Genomic DNA, 19,366 nt, shown 5'->3' on the forward strand with positions numbered 1-19,366 from the left:
TCACTTAATTATAAGGACAATACGACTTCATAGAAAAGTTTATCGACTTTTGGAGAAGGAAAATAACTTTATTTTAGAAAAATGCGTCTTCTATGCTAAGCAAAATTTGTATTCGTATTTTAAAGACATGAAATCTTTGACCTCACGACAATATTTTTTTCAGTGCAGTGGCGATTTTACAAGGAAAATGTTGGCCTCTGTGGGCAAATGAGTGTAAATCGGGCGAAAGCTATATATGGGAGCTATATCTAAATCTGAACCGATTTGGCTGATATTTTGCAAGTTTTTCGAGACTCATAAAATATTCGGAAGTACGGAATTTGAGGAAGATCGGTTGATATACACGCCAATTATGACCAAATCGGTGAAAAATATATATGGCAGCTATATCTAAATCTGAACCGATTTTTTCCAAAATCAATAGGGATCGTCTTTGAGTCGAAACAGGACCCTATACCAAATTTTAGGACAATCGGACTAAAACTGCGAGCTGTACTTTGCACACAAAAATACATCAACAGACAGACAGACGGACAGACAGACAGACGGACATCGCTAAATCGACTCAGAATTTAATTCTAAGACGATCGGTATACTAAGCGATGGGTCTCAGACTTTTCCTTCTTGGCGTTACATACAAATGCACAAACTTATTATACCCTGTACCACAGTAGTGGTGAAGGGTATAAAAACTTTCGGAGAGTAGTTACTTCTACTCTGTGTATAGACTTTCAATTCCAATCAGCGTTGCCGTTTTGGTCCGATCGGACCAAAATTGGTCCAAAAGATTTCTAATTTTTAAATTTGGTCCGATGGTCAGACCAAACAGAATTTGGTCCATTTTGGTCCATTTTCATAAATTTGGTTTCTATCACATATTAAATAGTAGATGGTGCACCGCAAAGAATATTGTCGGGAGGCCAAATATTTCACCTGCTTAAAATACGAATTTTGCTTAGAATAGAAGACGTATTTCTCTGAAAAAAAGTTTTTCCTTGTCTAAAAGTCTCTAAACTTTTCAATGAAGTCTGTTTATCCTTATAGCTAAGTGATTCGACATAAAAATGTGTATCCTAACATGAATGCAAATTTCGTTTTAATGAAGTCAAAAAGGATTTAATATTTCTGAAAAAATCTTCAAAATTAATAAAATGTTTCAACACATTGTTTTAAAGTCATTATACCCTAAACCACATAGTGGTTAGGGTATAATAAGTTTGATCTGAAAAAAAATGTGCCTACAAGAAATATTGATTTTAGACCCCATAAAATATATACCGATCGACTCGGAACCACCTCCTGAGTCGATCTAGCGCTTGGTGTCCGTCCGTCTGTCCATGTATTTGTTGTTCACAGGATTTCGGTCGCAATTATTAACCGATTTTGATGAAATTTGGTACAGGGAGTTTTTTTGGGCACAAGGACGAACGTTATTGAATTTGGAAGAAATCGGATCAAACTTAGATATAGCTCCCATATATATGTATTGCCCGATTTCGACAAATAGGGTCACGTTGCACTTTTTTACTAACCGATCGTCGTCAAATTTAGCACAAAATAATCTTCTGTATCACCCTTTAAGTCTGAAAATTTCATCGAAATCGGTTCAGATTTAGATATAGGTCCCATATATATGTATCGCCCGATTTTGCCAAATTAGGTCATAAAACCCTTATTTATCAACCGATCTTACTCAAAGTTGGCGAAATGTAATCTTCTATAGCACTAACTATATGTGCAAAAAATCATCGAAATCGGTTCAGATTTAACTATAGCTCCCATATATGTACCGCCCGATTTTTCTAAATAAAATAAAACTCAATTGAACAAATAATACAATGCTTGTACTATAATTTTCTCGAAGAGGAGCGGAGCGGAGCGTGGAGCGGAGCGGAGCGATTTTTTTTCTCTCGGAGCGGAGCGTGGAGCGGAGCGTGGAGCGGAGCGGTTTTTTTTTTCTCCGGAGCGGGAGCGGAGCGGAGCGAAAAAAATGGACCGCTCCGGATCCCTGGTTGAAACCACATGTCAACCAAGTTCAGTTCTTCCATTTTTGGCAACAAAAAGTTTGTTAGCATCGAACGATAGCGATCGCCATTCACCGTAACGTTGCGTCCAACAGCATCTTTGAAAAAATACGGTCCAATGATTCCACCAGCGTACAAACCACACCAAACAGTGCATTTTTCGGGATGCATGGGTAGTTCTTGAACGGCTTCTGGTTGCTCTTCACTCCAAATGCGGCAATTTTGCTTATTTACGTAGCCATTCAACCAGAAATGAGCCTCATCGCTGAACAAAATTTGTCGATAAAAAAGCGGATTTTCTGCCAACTTTTCTAGGGCCCATTCACTGAAAATTCGACGTTGTGGCAGATCGTAAGTCTATTCATGATGAAATGTCAAAGCATACTGAGCATCTTTCTCTTTGACACCATGTCTGAAATCCCACGTGATCTGTCAAATACTAATGCATGAAAATCCTAACCTCAAAAGAATCACCCTTTATATGTTATATACATATAGCACTCCGTTATTTTTATTTCGTCAATCGAATTGCATTTTTAAATAACAACGCGAACCACTTTTGTATTCTAATTTAACACAAATCATTTGAATAAATCAATTATTTCTTAATTCACATTACAAATGGCGCCATGTTTTGAAACTAACTAATCTCAACATATGGAAAAATTTAAAGCCGAACTAATTAGGGACTATGCACTTTATGTCAGTTTTTCAACTCGAAAAAAAACAAAGTACCACAAATGAAAAAATATTTCGGTAGTTTTTCGCATTTTTGGTTTTGTATGGGATTTCGCTTCGGAAACCGAACATAGTACCTACCTTTAGAATTGAGTCAGAAATAAAAATATTTTAAACCGAAAAAATTAAAATTCTTTTTTGCACATCAGCTGATTGTTTTCTAGTGATATCGGCCTTTTATTACCGAGTATTGTAATTGGTACAAAAAGTAATCGTCGTCGTCGCCACTTCGTAGGAATACCAAATGAATGACGAGACGACTTAAAAGCGACAGACGACAAAAAGCGACGGCGAGAGCGAGGGCGACTTCAGGAATAAGGGTGAATAATTTCCTTTGAAATCAGGAAGTGATTTTAACAGCTCTTCGAACTTATTGTCGACAAGCACATATTTTATTGTCATTGCAACAAGGACGTGCCATGCAATTAATTTAAATTCATATTTTTAATGTAATTGTGTCCCAGATTAAAGAAAAGTTTTGTTGATTTTCTTGAATTAGTAAAGCTTTTGCCATCAAATATTTTGGGTCTTCAAATACCTAAAATATTAAACGAATATATTATTCTTTTTTTTGTAAATAGTCAACTGTGGAAATAGAAAAAATTGACTACATTTTTAGTAGAAATAAAAAAGCTCCCCTTTTTCCCTAAGCTTGTAATTTTATGAAAAAATCCTACAAAAAGGTATTTTAACCTACATCTACACACTATTGGTTTCACAGTAATGAAACGTCTTCGGACTCAGCTGGAAAATGGAAATCATTGAGTTAAACATGGAATCGGGCAGCACTCAGTGGTATCACAATGGACTGAATAGACCAAGTGACCTAACCTCTGAATAGACCAAGTTAACCTACTCCTCTGATATACGAAAATATGTCAAATGTTTTACCTCTACAATTTTACCATTCTAATCGATCGAGAACTTATGGAATCGAATCGATCGAGAAAATCGATTTTGTTTTCAAGTCAAGTTCAAAAGCAATAAATTTATTTTGATTTTATTCAAATATGTAATTCGCTTTATTTTTGACACAGTAATTCAAACATACTACGTTTAATATTATTTTATTATAGGGATATATTGAAATGTCTTTATTTAGTTTTACGCAAAGAGATATTAAAAAGGATGTCTTTGATGTATACATTATTTTTGTGCTTGTGGCAAAGTTACTATGTTCTACTGACATATCCAAAGTATCTTAGAGTTATTGCAAGTCCGGTTGAGTATTTCATTACAATCCTTGCATAATTTATTTCGTCGCAAATGAGGCGAGGCCATTTCACAAGATGTCACTGCCTACCTTCTTTACAGTATTCGGTTACCATGAAAAATAAGGTAAGGAAATACACAGAGGTTTCCATACATATATCAAAAAATAAGAAATAAATTATACAATATATGGCTAAAAGTCTCAATGACTAAAACTATTCACACGATTGCTCCAATGGGAGCAAAAATGTTATGAATAGTGATTTATTCATTTATATGAAGTGTGCGATAATTGCTTAAAATAGTCTTCAAACTAAAATAAAATAAATAAATAGTCAATTTAAGGTCTAACTAAACAATAAAGTAACAAAAATATTGTCATTAAATAATGATTGTTTAACAAACAAAAATAAATATTTTTGTTTTTGAGTGGTCTATTATTAGCAAAATTGCAATGGCAATTGGACTGAAGAAGGTAGCAGCAAAAGCAATATCTTGGTGAAAGCCTCAGCATTGCGTTCTATATGTATAAGAAGAGGCCATCGTCACCTGGAATGACCGTGTCCGGCAGCATTGGATTTTCCATGCTTGTGATGTGATTGCACCGTTTGAGAAGCACTGGAATGACTAGTTGTGTTACCTGCAGCAGCTGCTGATGTTGAAGTTGATGGAATGTGATTATGTTCAAAGCGTTCACGATCCCTTTGTGATTGGTGTTGATGATGGTGGTGATTATGATGTCTTCTGCCACCTCGGAAGTGTCTTCGGCCATGATGATAATTATTATTAGTTGGATCATCTCGTTGAGTTTGGTGTACCACCGGTGCGAAATTCGTCTTCACATTAGAACTGTTAGCCTCCTATAAAATAAATTGAAATATTTATGATCTTACCACTGTTAATAAAAACTGATTCATACACGAAATATATAGTTATCTAAAAGTTCGATTAAATTCATAGCTAATAAAAAGATAAAAAGTGCGGAGTAGTTTTCAGCAGGTATTTTTTTTGTTTGTCACCCGTTTGCATCTTGAATTTCTTTTTAGTGATTACGGAAAACACCTCGAAGTGACACTGGCATTCGATATCGAAAATTTTTAATCGACATCTACATTTTTCGAATCACGGGAGTCAATATCGAGTTTTATTGATCGATTTTTTTTTTGATTGGTAAATTGCAATCGTAAAACATTTCTTTACGTTTTGTTTATAGCGTTTTTGCCATATACAGATAAAAAATATCACCAAATGTTTTGCGCCTAAAATTTCAATTGAATTAAAAAAAAATTTCAATTAAAAATTCAATTGGTTCAACAATTTTTATACCCTCCACCATAGGATGGGGGTATATTAACTCTGTCATTCCGTTTGTAACACCTCGAAATATTGCTCTAAGACCCCATAAAGTATATATATTCTGGGTCGTGGTGAAATTCTGAGTCGATCTGAGCATGTCCGTCCGTCCGTCCCCCCAAATTTGGCTTGGGGATTCTCTAAGAGAAGCAAATTTCATTCGATCCGTCTGAAATTTGGTACATGGTGTTAGTATATGGTCTCTAACAACCATGCAAAAAGTGGTCCACATCGGTCCATAATTATATATAGCCCCCATATAAACCGATCCCCCGATTTGGCTTGCGGAGCCTCTAAGAGAAGCGAATTTATCCGATCGGGCTGAAATTTAGTACGTGGTGTTAGTATATGGTCTCTAATGACCATGCGAAAATTGGTCCGCGTCGATCAATAATTATATATAGCCCCCATATAAACCGATTACCAGATTTGACCTCCGGAGCCTCTTGGTCCACATCGGTCAATAATTATATATAGCCCCCATGGGTGTTTCCAAAGTAACGGTCGTTACCGATATTCTGTGATTTTTTAAATAAAATTCCACCCTAAGAATATATGTCACGCGGATTGCTTAATTTGGGACCTACGAAAGTTCAAGCTTCGGTAGCAGCCGAAAGCATTCATACAAAATTTAATTTCAATACTATTTTTGACCATCAAAAAAGTAACGGTCGTTACTTTATAAATGTGCCGTTTTCATATTTCGGAAACAAATATCATGTATTATAATATTTTGCACAGGATGTGTCAAGTAAAAAATCTGATTAAATTCTTTGTAATGTTTTCTTTCAGTAAAAGGTTTGTTTACAAATCAAAGAAAATTATTTATCAAAAAAAATTTCTTTTAAAAAGTAACGGTCGTTACAATATAAAAACTTAAACGATTTTTGTGTTTGAATTCATTTATTGTGGGTAAACAAAAACATAAACGAAAAGCTATATTTTATTGCATAATTCTTGCATACTTTTATTCGATATGAGAACAGTAAACATCATTACAATCTAAGCGTTTTAGGGTGTTGGTTTTTAAAGTTGATATGCCTGTTAAGGGGTCATATACTTTGGAATTACCCCCATATAAACCGATCCCCCGATTTGGCTTGCGGAGCCTCTAAGAGAAGCAAATTTTGTCCGATCGGGCTGAAATTTGGTACATGGTGCTAGTATATGGTCTATAATGACCATGCAAAAATTGGTCCGCATCGATAGCCCCCTTATAAACCGATCACCAGATTTGACCTCCGGAGCCTCTTGGAAGACCAAAATTCATCTGATTCAGTTGAAATTTGGTACATGGTGTTAATATATAGCCTCAAACACCAATGCAAAAATTGGTCGAAATCGGTCCATAATTATATATAGCCCCCATATAAACCGATCCCCAGATTTGACCTCCGGAGCCCCTTGGAAGAGCAAAATTCATCCGATCTGGTTGAAATTTGGTACGTGGTGGTAGTATATGATATTTAACAACCATGCCAAAAGTGGTCCATATAAGGCCATAATCATATATAGCCCCCATAAAAACCGATCTCGAGATTTGGTTTTGGAGCCACATGGAGGAGCAAATTTCATCCGAATTAGTTGAAATTTGGTACATTGTGCTAGTATATGGTCCATTGTAATTATTTTATTTTGCCCAAATAGGCTTAGAATTACATGCTCAGAATGAATAACAGCCTATTTCTGATATCCGAATTCTGCTGTTCGTTCGCATACAAAACGAAAATCTGCTGATTTCGGTTTCTCTAGCTCTATCTAAACGACAAGTGAGACGAAAATCAATGCGAACGAAAACGTAACGTTACCACTAAAATTGGGTTTCTCTAACTCCATTGGTTCGCATTTTATCGAACAGAAATATCAAATCCACTCACTTTGCACAAACCTTTCGCTTTGTGGAAAAAGGCATTCATTAATAGATTAACACTTTTTGGTGCAAATATATGATAAAAAGAGGTTTATATCGATCTATTTCTCTTTATAATCGCCATATAGACCGTTTAAAGGAAATTCTAAAACGAACAAACGCATACATTTGGAATGAAACACTCATTAAAAGGAAAACCGAAACCTAATTATTGCAGATATATAGAAATACAAATACATATCTCTCTATGAGGGCTAATTACTTAAAAAAATTGAGCTAAACCAAATATCAACAATGAGAAAAATTTGCAAAATAAACGGCGATGCCAGATTGAATTTTATGGAAAATCATTTTTAAAATGTATGGGCCTTTTTCAGGAAATTGAAATAATTGAGATCTGGTAATGCTAGCATTTGACAGTAACGTAAGCCATGCGTTAGAGAAACCCAAATCTAGACGAAAGTGAGTGACTGCCGTTCGTTCGGATTTCAGAAATAGGCTGTAAATAAATAAATAAAATATTTTTTTAATTGGAACAATTAATTTTTTAATTGACTTTGGTGATTGGTACTATCATTTACGTGATTGAAGACATTCAATTAAAAATTAATTGAATAAATTAGTTTGGTGATTGAAGACAAAAAATATTTTTTCTGTGTAGGATTAGAAATGTAAGTTTTAGGCCAATTTGTAGATAATTTATAACAAATTTACATATAATGGGTATATTTTAAATATTTATGACTAATGTAACTCAAATAAAAGGTACAACAAAATTTGTTATACTCGAGTTCGTGAGCAAGCTCCTAGTGCGATTAACCAATAATTGACGTTGGCATGTCACAAAATGTTTTTTCTTCTTTTGAATCTACAAAAAGGTGGCTTTTTCAAACAGTGCATACCATGTCGAACCCATGTACTTATTAAACATCAAACAAAGACAATGGATTACTCATATCCTCCAATCGAAGAAAAGGAATATAAAAAGAGGTACGAGTCCATAAGAGATAATACAACACAATTGACTTTTTACTTGGAAATCCTCAAAAATGTGTCTACATTTTATTTTGTTCCGCTAACTTAATTTAGTTATTTCTATTTATTTTGCTTCTTTTTTTGCTGTTGGCAATGATAGAGAAATTGCATCAAATTTCGATCAATAATATATTCATCTAATAGTGAAGTATGAAGACTAATCTGTTACATTTAATGTTTTTACAAGTATTGTATTAGATGAATTTTTAGTTTTGGATTCGATATCTTCTTGTCATCCAGTTGAAGATCTGAGCGGCATTGAGAAATTGATACCACCTAATATACAATTGGCAGACCCTAATTTCGCAAGAGCTGCAAAGTTGAAATACTCATTGGAGCCGACATTTTCTTTGAAACCTTGTCTGTTGGACAAATAAAATTGGGCAATTTGATGCCAGAATTGCAAAAAACGATACTAGGTTGGATAGTTGCCGGAAAAGCTCATGTACCGAATAACACAAAATTTGCTAGTTGTAATGTAATAGAAGATTCTAGCACAGAAGAGTTGGACAACCTTAATTGATTCGTACACAAATTTTTGGGATTTGGAAGAGCTTCCCATTTCCAACAAAAAACTTAGCGATGAGCACTTACGCTCTGAAAATCATTTTAAGGCGCACTTAAAAATACTAAGTTGTGGTAGATTTGAAGTAAAGCTTTATTTAAGGCTAATCCATCATTGCTAGGTTCGTCGTTTGAGGTGGCCAGACGTAGATTCTTGTCCTTAGAGAGAAGATTGTCAAAATCCCCTGATATCAAGGAAATGTATACCAATTTCATGAAGGAGTACATGATGCTAGGGCACATGTCAGAAATAACAAATTTTCCCACTGGACCCCATTATTTCATCCCACAACAGTGTGTGTTAAGACCTGAGAGTACATCGACAAAACTGAGGGTAGTTTTTGATGCCTCATGACGCACCAGTACGCAAGTTTCCTTAAACGACATATTAATGAGTTGTATAATGCATTGATTCGATTTAGGTCTCACAAATATGCCATGAACGCCGATATAACGAAAATGTACCGGCAAGTTTCGATATGCCCATCTGATGGAAAATATCAGCTGATCTTGTGGAGAGAGAATGAGAAAATACCAATTAAAATGTTTTGCCTTAACACCGTTACATAGGAACAGCTTCAGCAACATTCTTGGCCATTCGTTGTTTGAAAGAGCTGAGTGACAGCAATAAAGAAAAATATCCGATTGGTGCTCGTGTTATTGAAGAACATTTTTACGTAGACGATCTCTTAACTGGAGCTGAGACTCTTGAAGGGCTCAATGTTATAAAGAGGGAGGTTGTCGCAATTTTGAAGAGCGCGGGTTTTGAATTGGCAAAGTGGCATTCCAACGGTGCCAATAGTAAAACGGGAACAATAATTGAAAAGAATCTTACCGACAGTGAAATTAACTCTATAAAGACCTTGGGTTTGGTGTCCTAATGAAGATTCTTTCCGTTTTAAGCTAAGATTTGATATTGGAAATGCTAAAACTACCAAAAGAAATATATTCTCAGTATCTGCCCGCTTATTCGATCCATTGGGACTTATAAGTCCCATAGTGTTATAGGCCAAAATTATTTTACAAGACTTATGGCGCCGTAACCTTAATTGGAACGAGACGCTTCCAAAGTTGTACATGGTTGCTGTCTTTATGTAAGGGCCATTATAAACGACGCAATAAGTATAAGACTTTTGACAGGCAAATCAAAAGTTGCTCCCCTTAAGAAAAGAAATCTACCAAGGCTGGAATTATGCGTCGCCCACTTAGCGTCAAAAGTATGGAGCGTTGCGAAGCCAACATTGTTTCCGCATATAGATCGGGTTTTTTTCTGGTCCGATTCTAAGATCGTATTGTACTGGCTTAAAAAATACCCAGCTTGCTTGAGCACATTTGTCGGAAACAGGGTGGCCGATATGCAGGAATGGTCAAATGATTCAATTTGGAGACACGTACCATCTAAATCGAATCCAGCGGATATTGTGTCCCGTGGCTGTGACCCGGAAGAACTGACAAAATCTATTTGGTTTATAGGGCCAGAATTCCTTTACTTAAATGAAAATTGTTGGCCGGAAAATTTGCTGGTTGAACTTTCAGATGAAGAGAAGTGCCTTGATGGTGGAATTCATTCAAAGAGAAGCATTCGGCAATGAAATAAAAAGTGTGAATGAGAATATGGTCGTAAAATCTAGTATACAAAAACTAACCCCCTTTATGAGTAAACAACAGTTCTATGATCGAAGCTTGGTACTTATGCGTGTAGGTGGGAGACTAATAAATGCACCCATTGAGTATGATGCGAAATTTCCTCTGCTGCTACCAAGAGCGTCTAGGTTTGTTGAGCTTTATGTGAAACACCAACATTTTAAGATTTGTCACGCACTTCTCTCAATTTTAAGGCAAAGAGTTTGGATAATAAACGGGAGAGAGTTAGTGCGAAAAATAGTGAGAAATTGTATACATTGTTTTAGATATCGACCGAAACTTTTATCGCAAATTATGGGAAACTTGCCAAGGGATAGATTTCATTGTTCAAGACCCTTTCTTGTAACGGGAGTCGATTTCTGTGGGCCTGTTTACACATCATATAGAATTCGTGGTAGACCCCCATATAAAGGGTGATACGGTCAAAATTTGGTCAAGGCAAAACGCGTGTAAATCGGTGAAATCGTTTATTTAAAAAATCAAATTACATTTCTTTTTCAAGTTCAATTAGTATAAAATTCAGGAAAAATATTCAGTTAGGCTTTCGCTTTTCCAAATCCGAATTGCCGGGCCTCACGCTTGACACCTGCCATCAGATTTTGTACAGCCACCTTGTCCACCTTCTTCGCCGCAGAAAGCCAGTTTGCCTTGAACTGCTGCTCGTCCTTAGAAGTTTTTTTGGTCTTCTTTAGGTTCCGCTTGACAATAGCCCAGTATTTCTCAATTGGGCGGAGCTCTGGCGTGTTGGGAGGGTTCTTGTCCTTGGGAACCACCTGCACGTTGTTGGCGGCGTACCACTCCATGACCTTTTTACCTTTTTACCGTAATGGCAAGATGCCAAATCCGGCCAAAACAGTACGGAACAACCGTGTTTCATCAGGAAAGGCAGCAGACGTTTATTCAAACACTCTTTCACGTAAATTTCTTGGTTGACAGTCCCGGAAGCTATGAAAATGCTGCTTTTCAAGCCACAGATGGCTTGCAAAACCAGATATTTCTTAGCGAACTTTGACAGTTTTATGTGCTTGAAAATATCTGCTACCTTTCCCCTTCCTTTTGCCGTATAAAACTCCTGTCCCGGAAGCTTCTTGTAGTCGGCTTTGACGTAGGTTTCGTCGTCCATTACCACGCAGTCAAACTTCGTCAGCATCGTCGTGTACAGCCTCCGGGATCGCGCTTTGGCCGTCGTATTTTGTTTATCATCGCGATTTGGAGTCACTACCTTCTTGTAAGTCGATAGTCCGGCTCGTTTTTTGGCTCGATGCACGGTTGTAGACGATACACCCAGCTTATTTGCGGCATCTCGGAGAGAGAGGTTAGGGTTTCGCTTGAAACTACCGGCAACTCTCTTTGTCGTCTCAGCGGCTTCCGGGTTTCGATTTCCCCCGATCCAGACTTCCTGGCTGTCGACAAATGTTCCCCAAACACTTTAATTACATTTGTAACGGTTGATTTGGCAACTTTTAGCGATTTTGCCAGCTTTGCGTGCGAGTAGCTCGGATTTTCGCGATGCGCGAGCAAAATTTTGATACGCTGCTCTTCTTGCTTGGACGGCATTTTGACAACTGAAGAGTGAATTCCAAAATCAAAATAGGAGCAACATTCTACACACACACACCTTCAAAATGAGGGGTGTTCAGGTTTTTTAAATGCAAAATTGAAAGAAATACGTCAAGTTTATATTGACCAAATTTTGACCGTATCACCCTTTAAATCTTATGTTTCTATATTTGTTTGTTTTAAGTCGAAAGCACTACATATTGAACCTTTATCAGACTTGTCGACTAATGCTTTCATTTCTGTTTTAAAAAGGTTTATCGGAAGGAGAGGTCTTCGAGCCCGTATTCATTGCGACAACGCCACAAATTTTGTGGGGGCCAACGCCAAACTAAAAGAATTGAAGGACGCAATGTTCGGCGAAACAGGCCAAAAACATATAGCCGATTTTGTAGCAGAGAACGGGATCGAGTTTGTGTTTATTCCTCCTCGCGCACCCCACTTCGGCGGCCTATGGGAAGCGGCCGTCAAGTCGACAAAAAATTTGCTCTACAGAACAGTGGCAAACGCAAACCTAACTTTCGAACAACTGGCTACAGTCTTAGTAGAAGTCGAAGCCATTCTAAAATCAAGGCCGATAGCACCAATGACAGACGACCCCAACGATGGAGACGCTTTAACGCCAGGTCATCTACTAATCGGTACGTCGCTAAAAGCCATGCAACAAATAAGCGACTTAAAGGCTCGATTTTGGAAAATATTCCAAAGAGATTATATCGTAGAATTGCAAAGCCGGACAAAGTGGTCAAAACCGTCCCGAAATCTAGAAGTGGGCGCATTGGTACTCGCACACGAAGACAATACGCTTCCCCAAAAATGGTTGATTGGAAGAGTTGCTGCTGTGGTTGCAGGTGCAGATGGAGTAGTACGAGTAGCGGACATAAGAACCAAAAATGGCATTATAAGGCGTGTTATCCATAAGTTGGCGCTTATTCCAATGGAGTCTTGAAGGCTTACGTCCATACAACATGGCCGGGATGTTTGAGGAGATTTAATGTACCACCAGAACTGATTAATATTTGAAGTATTTTACTACTTAAGTTACTTAGCTTTTAGCTGTCAATCTTTGCTTTTGAATATATATCATTGAATTCTGTTTTTTGTTGTACAGCTGTTAAGCTCTCAATTTCATTTAAAAGTAATAGATTGTTATGACAGACAGAGAGAACATTACGCTTAAGCAATGAAGTGTTGAATAAAATGAATTATTGTTTGGAAAGAAGTCAACCAAGCCTCATCGTTCATTGTAGCGAATTTTTGCATAGGCAAAATTTTTAAACATTTTTTGAAAATCTATTTCGTAGAAAATCCTTCGAAACAATTGCCAACTGCAAATAACGAAGCAGAACAAAATGAAATGACAAAATTAAGTTAGCGGCACGAAATAGAATGTAGAAAAACAAAAGGTTTTGAAGATCTCAAAGTAAAAAGTAAATTGTATTGCATTATATCTTATGGACTCTTTTTACAATCCTCCGAATTCCATCCTAATTGGAAGATGAGATGAATATAAAATAATTCGGCGACAAATAAGGAATAAAAGTTCACATTGTTATTGGTGTAAGTACATGGGTTTGAAATGTGCACTATTAGAAAGTCACATTTGGAGGCTCAATGGACGATTTCGGCTGACGAAGGAGGCGTTCAAATGGAAAATAATTTTTGGTGACATTCTATCGCTTTACAATAGTCTGCCGTGTTAAAACTTTTTGCCAGTGGAAGCCGTCATCATTCACTATTCTTACAAGGTGGTCCAGAAGCGTTATGTTGGCACGGAATGGTACGGTAATTGGTTGATCACAATCTCTTGGATATCGATCTAGCATGTCCACTTTATATATGGTTCTTTGCCAAGCTAGGATGCTCGCTCCCGAACTCGACTATGACCAATTTTTGTTTAACGTTTATTGGTGTTGCATTAGTCCTAAATATTCAAAATAGGTTCATTATATGAAAATTTACTACCAATTACCAACAATTCGAACTAAAACTAATATATTAACTATTCCTATATGGCGAAAACAATGTAAAAAACAAGTGAAAAATGTTTTACGATTGCAATTTACCAATCAAAAAAATTGTCGATCAAAAAAACTCGATATCGACTCCCGTGATCCGAAAAATTTAGATTTCGATGAAAAGTTCTCGATATCGAATGCCGTGATTAACCCCCAGTTTTTTCAAAGTTGTATATCGTAGTAATTTACTGATTACAAAGATGCAAACATTTCTATTCAGTTGTGGGAGGAAATTATGCCTTAATATGTGGAAGTGATCTGAAGAAGGAAAGATTTTTAACGCCTCCAGATTATTTTAAAATTGTAAAAAAAACACAAAAATGCTTGCTACCAAGTTGACGAACTTCGTTCTGCTCAAAACACTAAATTATTTTATTTCTTATGCCTGATAGGTTATGTAACTGATATTCTCTTAATTCTATCTTCTTTCTGGGTTGTACACATTCTACTTTGCTAATCTCCTAAGACTTGCTTCATACGAATTGTTGTAGTAACTCCTATCGATGGTTGACAATCATTATAGCGGATATTAGATTATCAACCAGTTTATCTTTGATCGGCTTGAATAAATGCAAGCATATAAGATCGTAGTCAAATTAATTTAGTATAGTATATCTTTATACGATATGCAGAATCTTTCAGTATAAAACCGAAATAAATTGCATTTTTTGCATCGTAGTTTGTAGAGCATGTATCATTATAACTTGGTACATGTGGAATTTCAACTTAGTAATATTTTACGAATGTTGCACAAATGAAATATTTTGTAATATCATATAGCACATAATTCTGTACCCACCTTTTGTTGCTGATCCGGCAACGAGCCAGTATCTGGAGTAGCTGAGTCACTGCTGCTGCCGCAGCCACTCAGGTCTACATTAGGATTGCTGCAACTACTCTCAGTGCTTTCCGTACTGGCAACTTCTTCTTGCTTGCGCTGTAAGCGGCGGCGCATTTCCTGCTCAGTCTCTATAGAAATAATAGCACCTCCTTCTGCCTCTGAGTCAATTATTGCACCACGGCTTTTTTGGTGCAAAAACAATGCGGACATACGATTTTGTAGTTCACGCAACTCCTGCGAAGGTTGGAATTCTGGGGCATTCTCCAACTCGGCGGGAGGCATAGCGCAACGCAAACTATCACTTTCATCGGTTATATCTTCCCGACACACAGGACAGTGGGCCTGAAATGGCTTAGCGCTTTTTTGTTGCCAGGCTGGAAGTTTATTGTACTCTTCTTGATAGTTACGACGCAAAGCATTCAAATGGCGACCCAAACAATAGCTGTGAAGATAGTGGAAACACTCTGTTCGAGTAAACTCGTCACCATCGCAAAAACCATAAAGACAAATAACACATTGACCGCTTGGCAAATTGCTACCAGTCAAATGCTCTCGAACTACTTCAATTAGATCAAATACCACCGGGAATCCTACAGAATCCTTAAGTTTGCTTTCGATTGCTGCTTTAATATCGGTAAGACGAGAATCATCCAATCCTCGTGGACGAACAAGCTTATATTCCGGGCTAGAATCCGGATAATCAGGCGTTGGCAGCACCTGCAGAGTAACACACACATACTGCTGATCTGTATCCTCGCCCACTAAAGGAAACACGGTAGTTTCAATTAACTTAGGAATGCTGAAAAATGGAAAAGACGTGCATAAAAAAAACAGTTTTTTTTTATATTATATATATTATAACCAAAGACTATTAATAAAGAAGACATGAAATGAGCTTTGATAGTGTTAGTACTAGAAAACAGAGATTAATATCATACTTGTTGGAAAAGCACTCCGAACTTACTGGTTTGATGCAGACAATTTTTATTTAGCTATTTTCTCCAACATTTCACGCAAATTTCTGTGTCGGTTGCACTAAATTATTAATAAAATGTTTCACAAAGTGTTTTTGTTCGTTTATGAGTTAAAAAAATTGCTAAAATAAGCGAATTAAGTTTTGTTACGAATGCAAAATGAAAAGAGAAACCGAAAAAAAGTTGCAACGTCTCATGGAACATGTATGATATTAATCTCTGTTTTTTCAAGAAAAAGAGGAAGAGCAAGCTGATCTCATGTCTTCTTTATTAATAGTCTTTGATTATAACACATATTTTAATATACATATATATAACAATTTTTATTTCGAGTTGCAATAGTATATATTCATACCTTTTGTCGTCTCGTTCAATAATCACATCGTCCATTAGGATGGCTTCCAAAGACTCAACCTCGTCAAACAAACTGCGTACAAATATATTAGCAAATATTCTTCCACAAATACTGACAACTTACGCATCCATTTTATTTTGCAATTTTTTCTTCACTTCTTCCTAAATGAGGTTTTCATTACTTTTTCTGCATATCGATTTCAAACAAACCTTCGTAGCAACAAAGTAGTGTTGGGAGAATAACGAGTATTTGATTACAAGTACTCGTTACTGACTAATTTTTTGAGTACTCGTTACAATTAAATGGGTACTCAATATCTTCAGTACAATCCAATTAAAAAATTGATTGAAACTGAAAATACAATCAGTAAACAAGTATATTCGGCCGTAAGTTCGGCCAGGCCGAATCTTATGTACCCTCTACCATGGATTGCGTAGCAACTTCTACAAAAGACTGTCATCCACAATCGTACTACTTGGGTTGTGGAATACTTACCGATGGCAATGTATTGCTATGTTCACACCGACTCGTTTTCCTCATTCGTTTTTCCAAAACATTTCATCGTTCACACCGGGTTGAGATGTTTTATGGCGTTTTCTTTTCTTGTATAAAATGCGCATTTTTGTGCATTTTGCCCGGAAAATGTACTTTTTAGGTTCTTTTCTAAAAAAAAAAAAAAAAAACAGGCAAAAGTGCGAAAAGGCTTCGAATTCTTTTGTTAAAATAGCGCCACGCATAGAGGCAAAGTGCGGGCATTTTCAGCACCACCGACAAACGAGAGTGCTGCGATTGCCCTGTTTCCTTTTTTGAATTCTTTTCTGCCCGCTGAAACGACAGCATTTTTTAGGTTGCTGGCAACATTTTAAAAATGCGCATTCTGTACAGACAAAATTAAGGCAAAGCACTTTTTTTGGAAAAGAAAACACCATTAGTTTGACAGTTACCATGGAAACTAGAAATTCACATTTACTCGAAATTCACATATATGCAACCTATGTCCAAATAATTACCGCGAGCGCAAAGGGAAACAATTTTTTATGTTATTTTCACATGTCCATGTTCTTAAAAGCGTTTGTTTATTCTTTTTTTTTCTATGAAACTTCCCAATAAACACAAACGTTTGAAAAATACTAAAATTCGATAATTTTTCAAACATTTTTTCAAAGGATTAGGGTAATATTCAAGTTGAGAAATTGTTGAGAAAATCGCGTTCTCAACAAAAAACAGACATTACCCTCAACAGTAAAATTCAACACAATAGCAATAATTTCTCAATTGTAACCCTCAAATTTAAATGCATCGCTACTCAATAATTTCTCAAACAGTTTTCAATAAGAGAAAAATAAAAAATTAGCATTGTTGCGAATACTTTCAAACCACAATTTCTTTGAAAGTCAATCCTAGTTCTAACTGAAAGTCAATACTAAATTTCTAGGGATTTTGCTAATTTTATTATTTTTTTTCGTTAACAAATATAATAATCTTAAAAATAACATTAATAATATATAAAAATAATAATATAATACCAACCAGAATGTAATTATCTTATTAAACGTATCAATAAATAAAACTATGAATACAACTTTAAATATCTTAAACATTTTTACATGTATAATTCCATTTCCTCCATTATGTTGGTGTCAAATAACTATTAATTAATATGCTGGCAATTTGAAATAATTACTATCGAGGAACTTGCTGGCTTGTGTGTTAGAATAGATTCCAGCAAGAGGAAATCACAAAATATCAAACTGATGACGGGATGTAAATTGATGTAATGCACATTTTCATCCAGAAGTTCTTGATATAGGAATTGTTGCACTTTGTTTTAATTGGTTGCACTTTGTAAGTTTTCTGAAAACTTTTCTTTGTTGTTTCCTTCATCGGTTTTTCATCGGCCAACATCTTTCAAGAATATACCATCCAATGATTTTAGTTTTCTGCAAAACAATCAAGTTTTGTGATTTCCATTATGTTTTTATTTCACTTTTTATTTTGGCTTACCAATTTTATTTCTTCCAACTGACCACGTACTTCGTGATTTCCTCAAGAACGTTGGTGTTACAAAATTGTTATTAAAATACTGGCAATTTTCAGGAACTTGATGGCCAGATAATTGGAATAAATTTCCAGCAATTTCAATTCACAAAATAACAAATTAAACCGATGATGCGATGTAAATTAAACTATCGATGTGATGAGTTTTTTTGGTTGCACTTTGATTTATGGAAACTTTCTCTTCTCGATAAGCCACTATCATTTTTCATCGGCCAACCTCTTAATGTGTCCAAGAATCAGCATCCAAATATTTTAGTTGTCTGCAAAGAGATTTGAGTTAAGTGACTTCCTTAAAGTTTTCATTTCGTGTTTTAGTTTTACTTACCAATTATTATAAGCAATTTCAATTGATTATTAAAAAATTTCCACATTTTTGTATTTCTTCCACGAACTTTGTTGTTCAAAGTAGTATTGAAAACCATGTGGTTTTTTCGTTGCATTTCAGGGTAGTGTTTTGTCAAAGTTTTCTCCAATTATCTTCAACACATTTTCGAAGTTTTCGTCAACATTTTGCCAAATTGGTTGTAATTCGCAAATAATTTGAAGATGGATTGAAGATGAGCTGTTTCAAGTCAAGTTGAATTTATGTTGAAAATTATATTTACCCTCAAACTGAAAAGGTGTTGCATTTGAAAAACGCTCATCCTGTGTTTATTGGGTTATTTCAATATTTTGACATATATTTTGAATAGGGTATGTTATTCGGGGTATATTCCAAATTATGTGGGTTCACATTCTAAAATTGACGTGTTTTGGAGGAAAACTTGTGTTTTGAACTTGTTTTTTTAGTATGGCGAAAACGACTCGTTTTGAAGTGCTTATAAAGGGAAAACATTTCAAACCCCAAAACATGCTTGGTGAGAACACCGTATATCTTAAAACTTCCTAACATCATCTTCTAAATTGTAAGTTATTCCATACGTGGTATATATTAGATAAAAAAAAACAAGTAAGGAAAGTCTGGCGAGGCTGACTCCATTATACCCTGCACCACTTTGTACACATTTCCACATTTTCGATACCATATCAAATCCGTAAAATGTAATAGGTGCTATTTATAAAGATTTTTGTCCCAAGTTCATACATCTAAATCTGACTCGATCTGGACACAATTTATTAGGCT

At 35.8% G+C, this 19,366-nt stretch overlaps 1 protein-coding gene and 1 long non-coding RNA gene across 2 annotated transcripts; both read right to left on the minus strand.

Moving 5' to 3' along the window:
- Window positions 1-3,750: 3,750 nt before the first annotated feature.
- Window positions 3,751-16,439, minus strand: LOC142238649 (E3 ubiquitin-protein ligase RNF25). Its single transcript, XM_075310348.1, has 4 exons — window positions 16,309-16,439; window positions 16,186-16,257; window positions 14,815-15,655; window positions 3,751-4,834 (listed from the first exon to the last, which is right to left on the minus strand). The coding sequence occupies exons 1-4, from the start codon at window positions 16,314-16,316 to the stop codon at window positions 4,520-4,522; spliced, it is 1,236 nt and encodes a 411-aa protein (XP_075166463.1). The 5' UTR covers window positions 16,317-16,439; the 3' UTR covers window positions 3,751-4,519.
- Window positions 16,440-17,285: 846 nt separating this feature from the next.
- On the minus strand, window positions 17,286-18,900 carry LOC142239426 (uncharacterized). The gene is made up of 3 exons (XR_012723025.1): window positions 18,569-18,900; window positions 18,190-18,503; window positions 17,286-18,125 (listed from the first exon to the last, which is right to left on the minus strand). It is a non-coding gene; the product is annotated as an uncharacterized LOC142239426 (long non-coding RNA).
- Between the last annotated feature and the right edge of the window lie 466 nt (window positions 18,901-19,366).

This window comes from Haematobia irritans, chromosome 5 (genome assembly GCF_050003625.1).
Source record: "Haematobia irritans isolate KBUSLIRL chromosome 5, ASM5000362v1, whole genome shotgun sequence".
Classification (NCBI taxonomy): Eukaryota; Metazoa; Arthropoda; class Insecta; order Diptera; family Muscidae; genus Haematobia; species Haematobia irritans.

Coding starts and splice junctions, on each gene's coding strand:
- LOC142238649 (XM_075310348.1), bottom strand. Junction 15,656..16,185: donor ATTGAACGAGACGACAAAAG/GTATGAATATAT, acceptor TCCATTTTTCAG/CATTCCTAAGTTAATTGAAA. Junction 4,835..14,814: donor TGCCGGATCAGCAACAAAAG/GTGGGTACAGAA, acceptor TTTATTTTATAG/GAGGCTAACAGTTCTAATGT.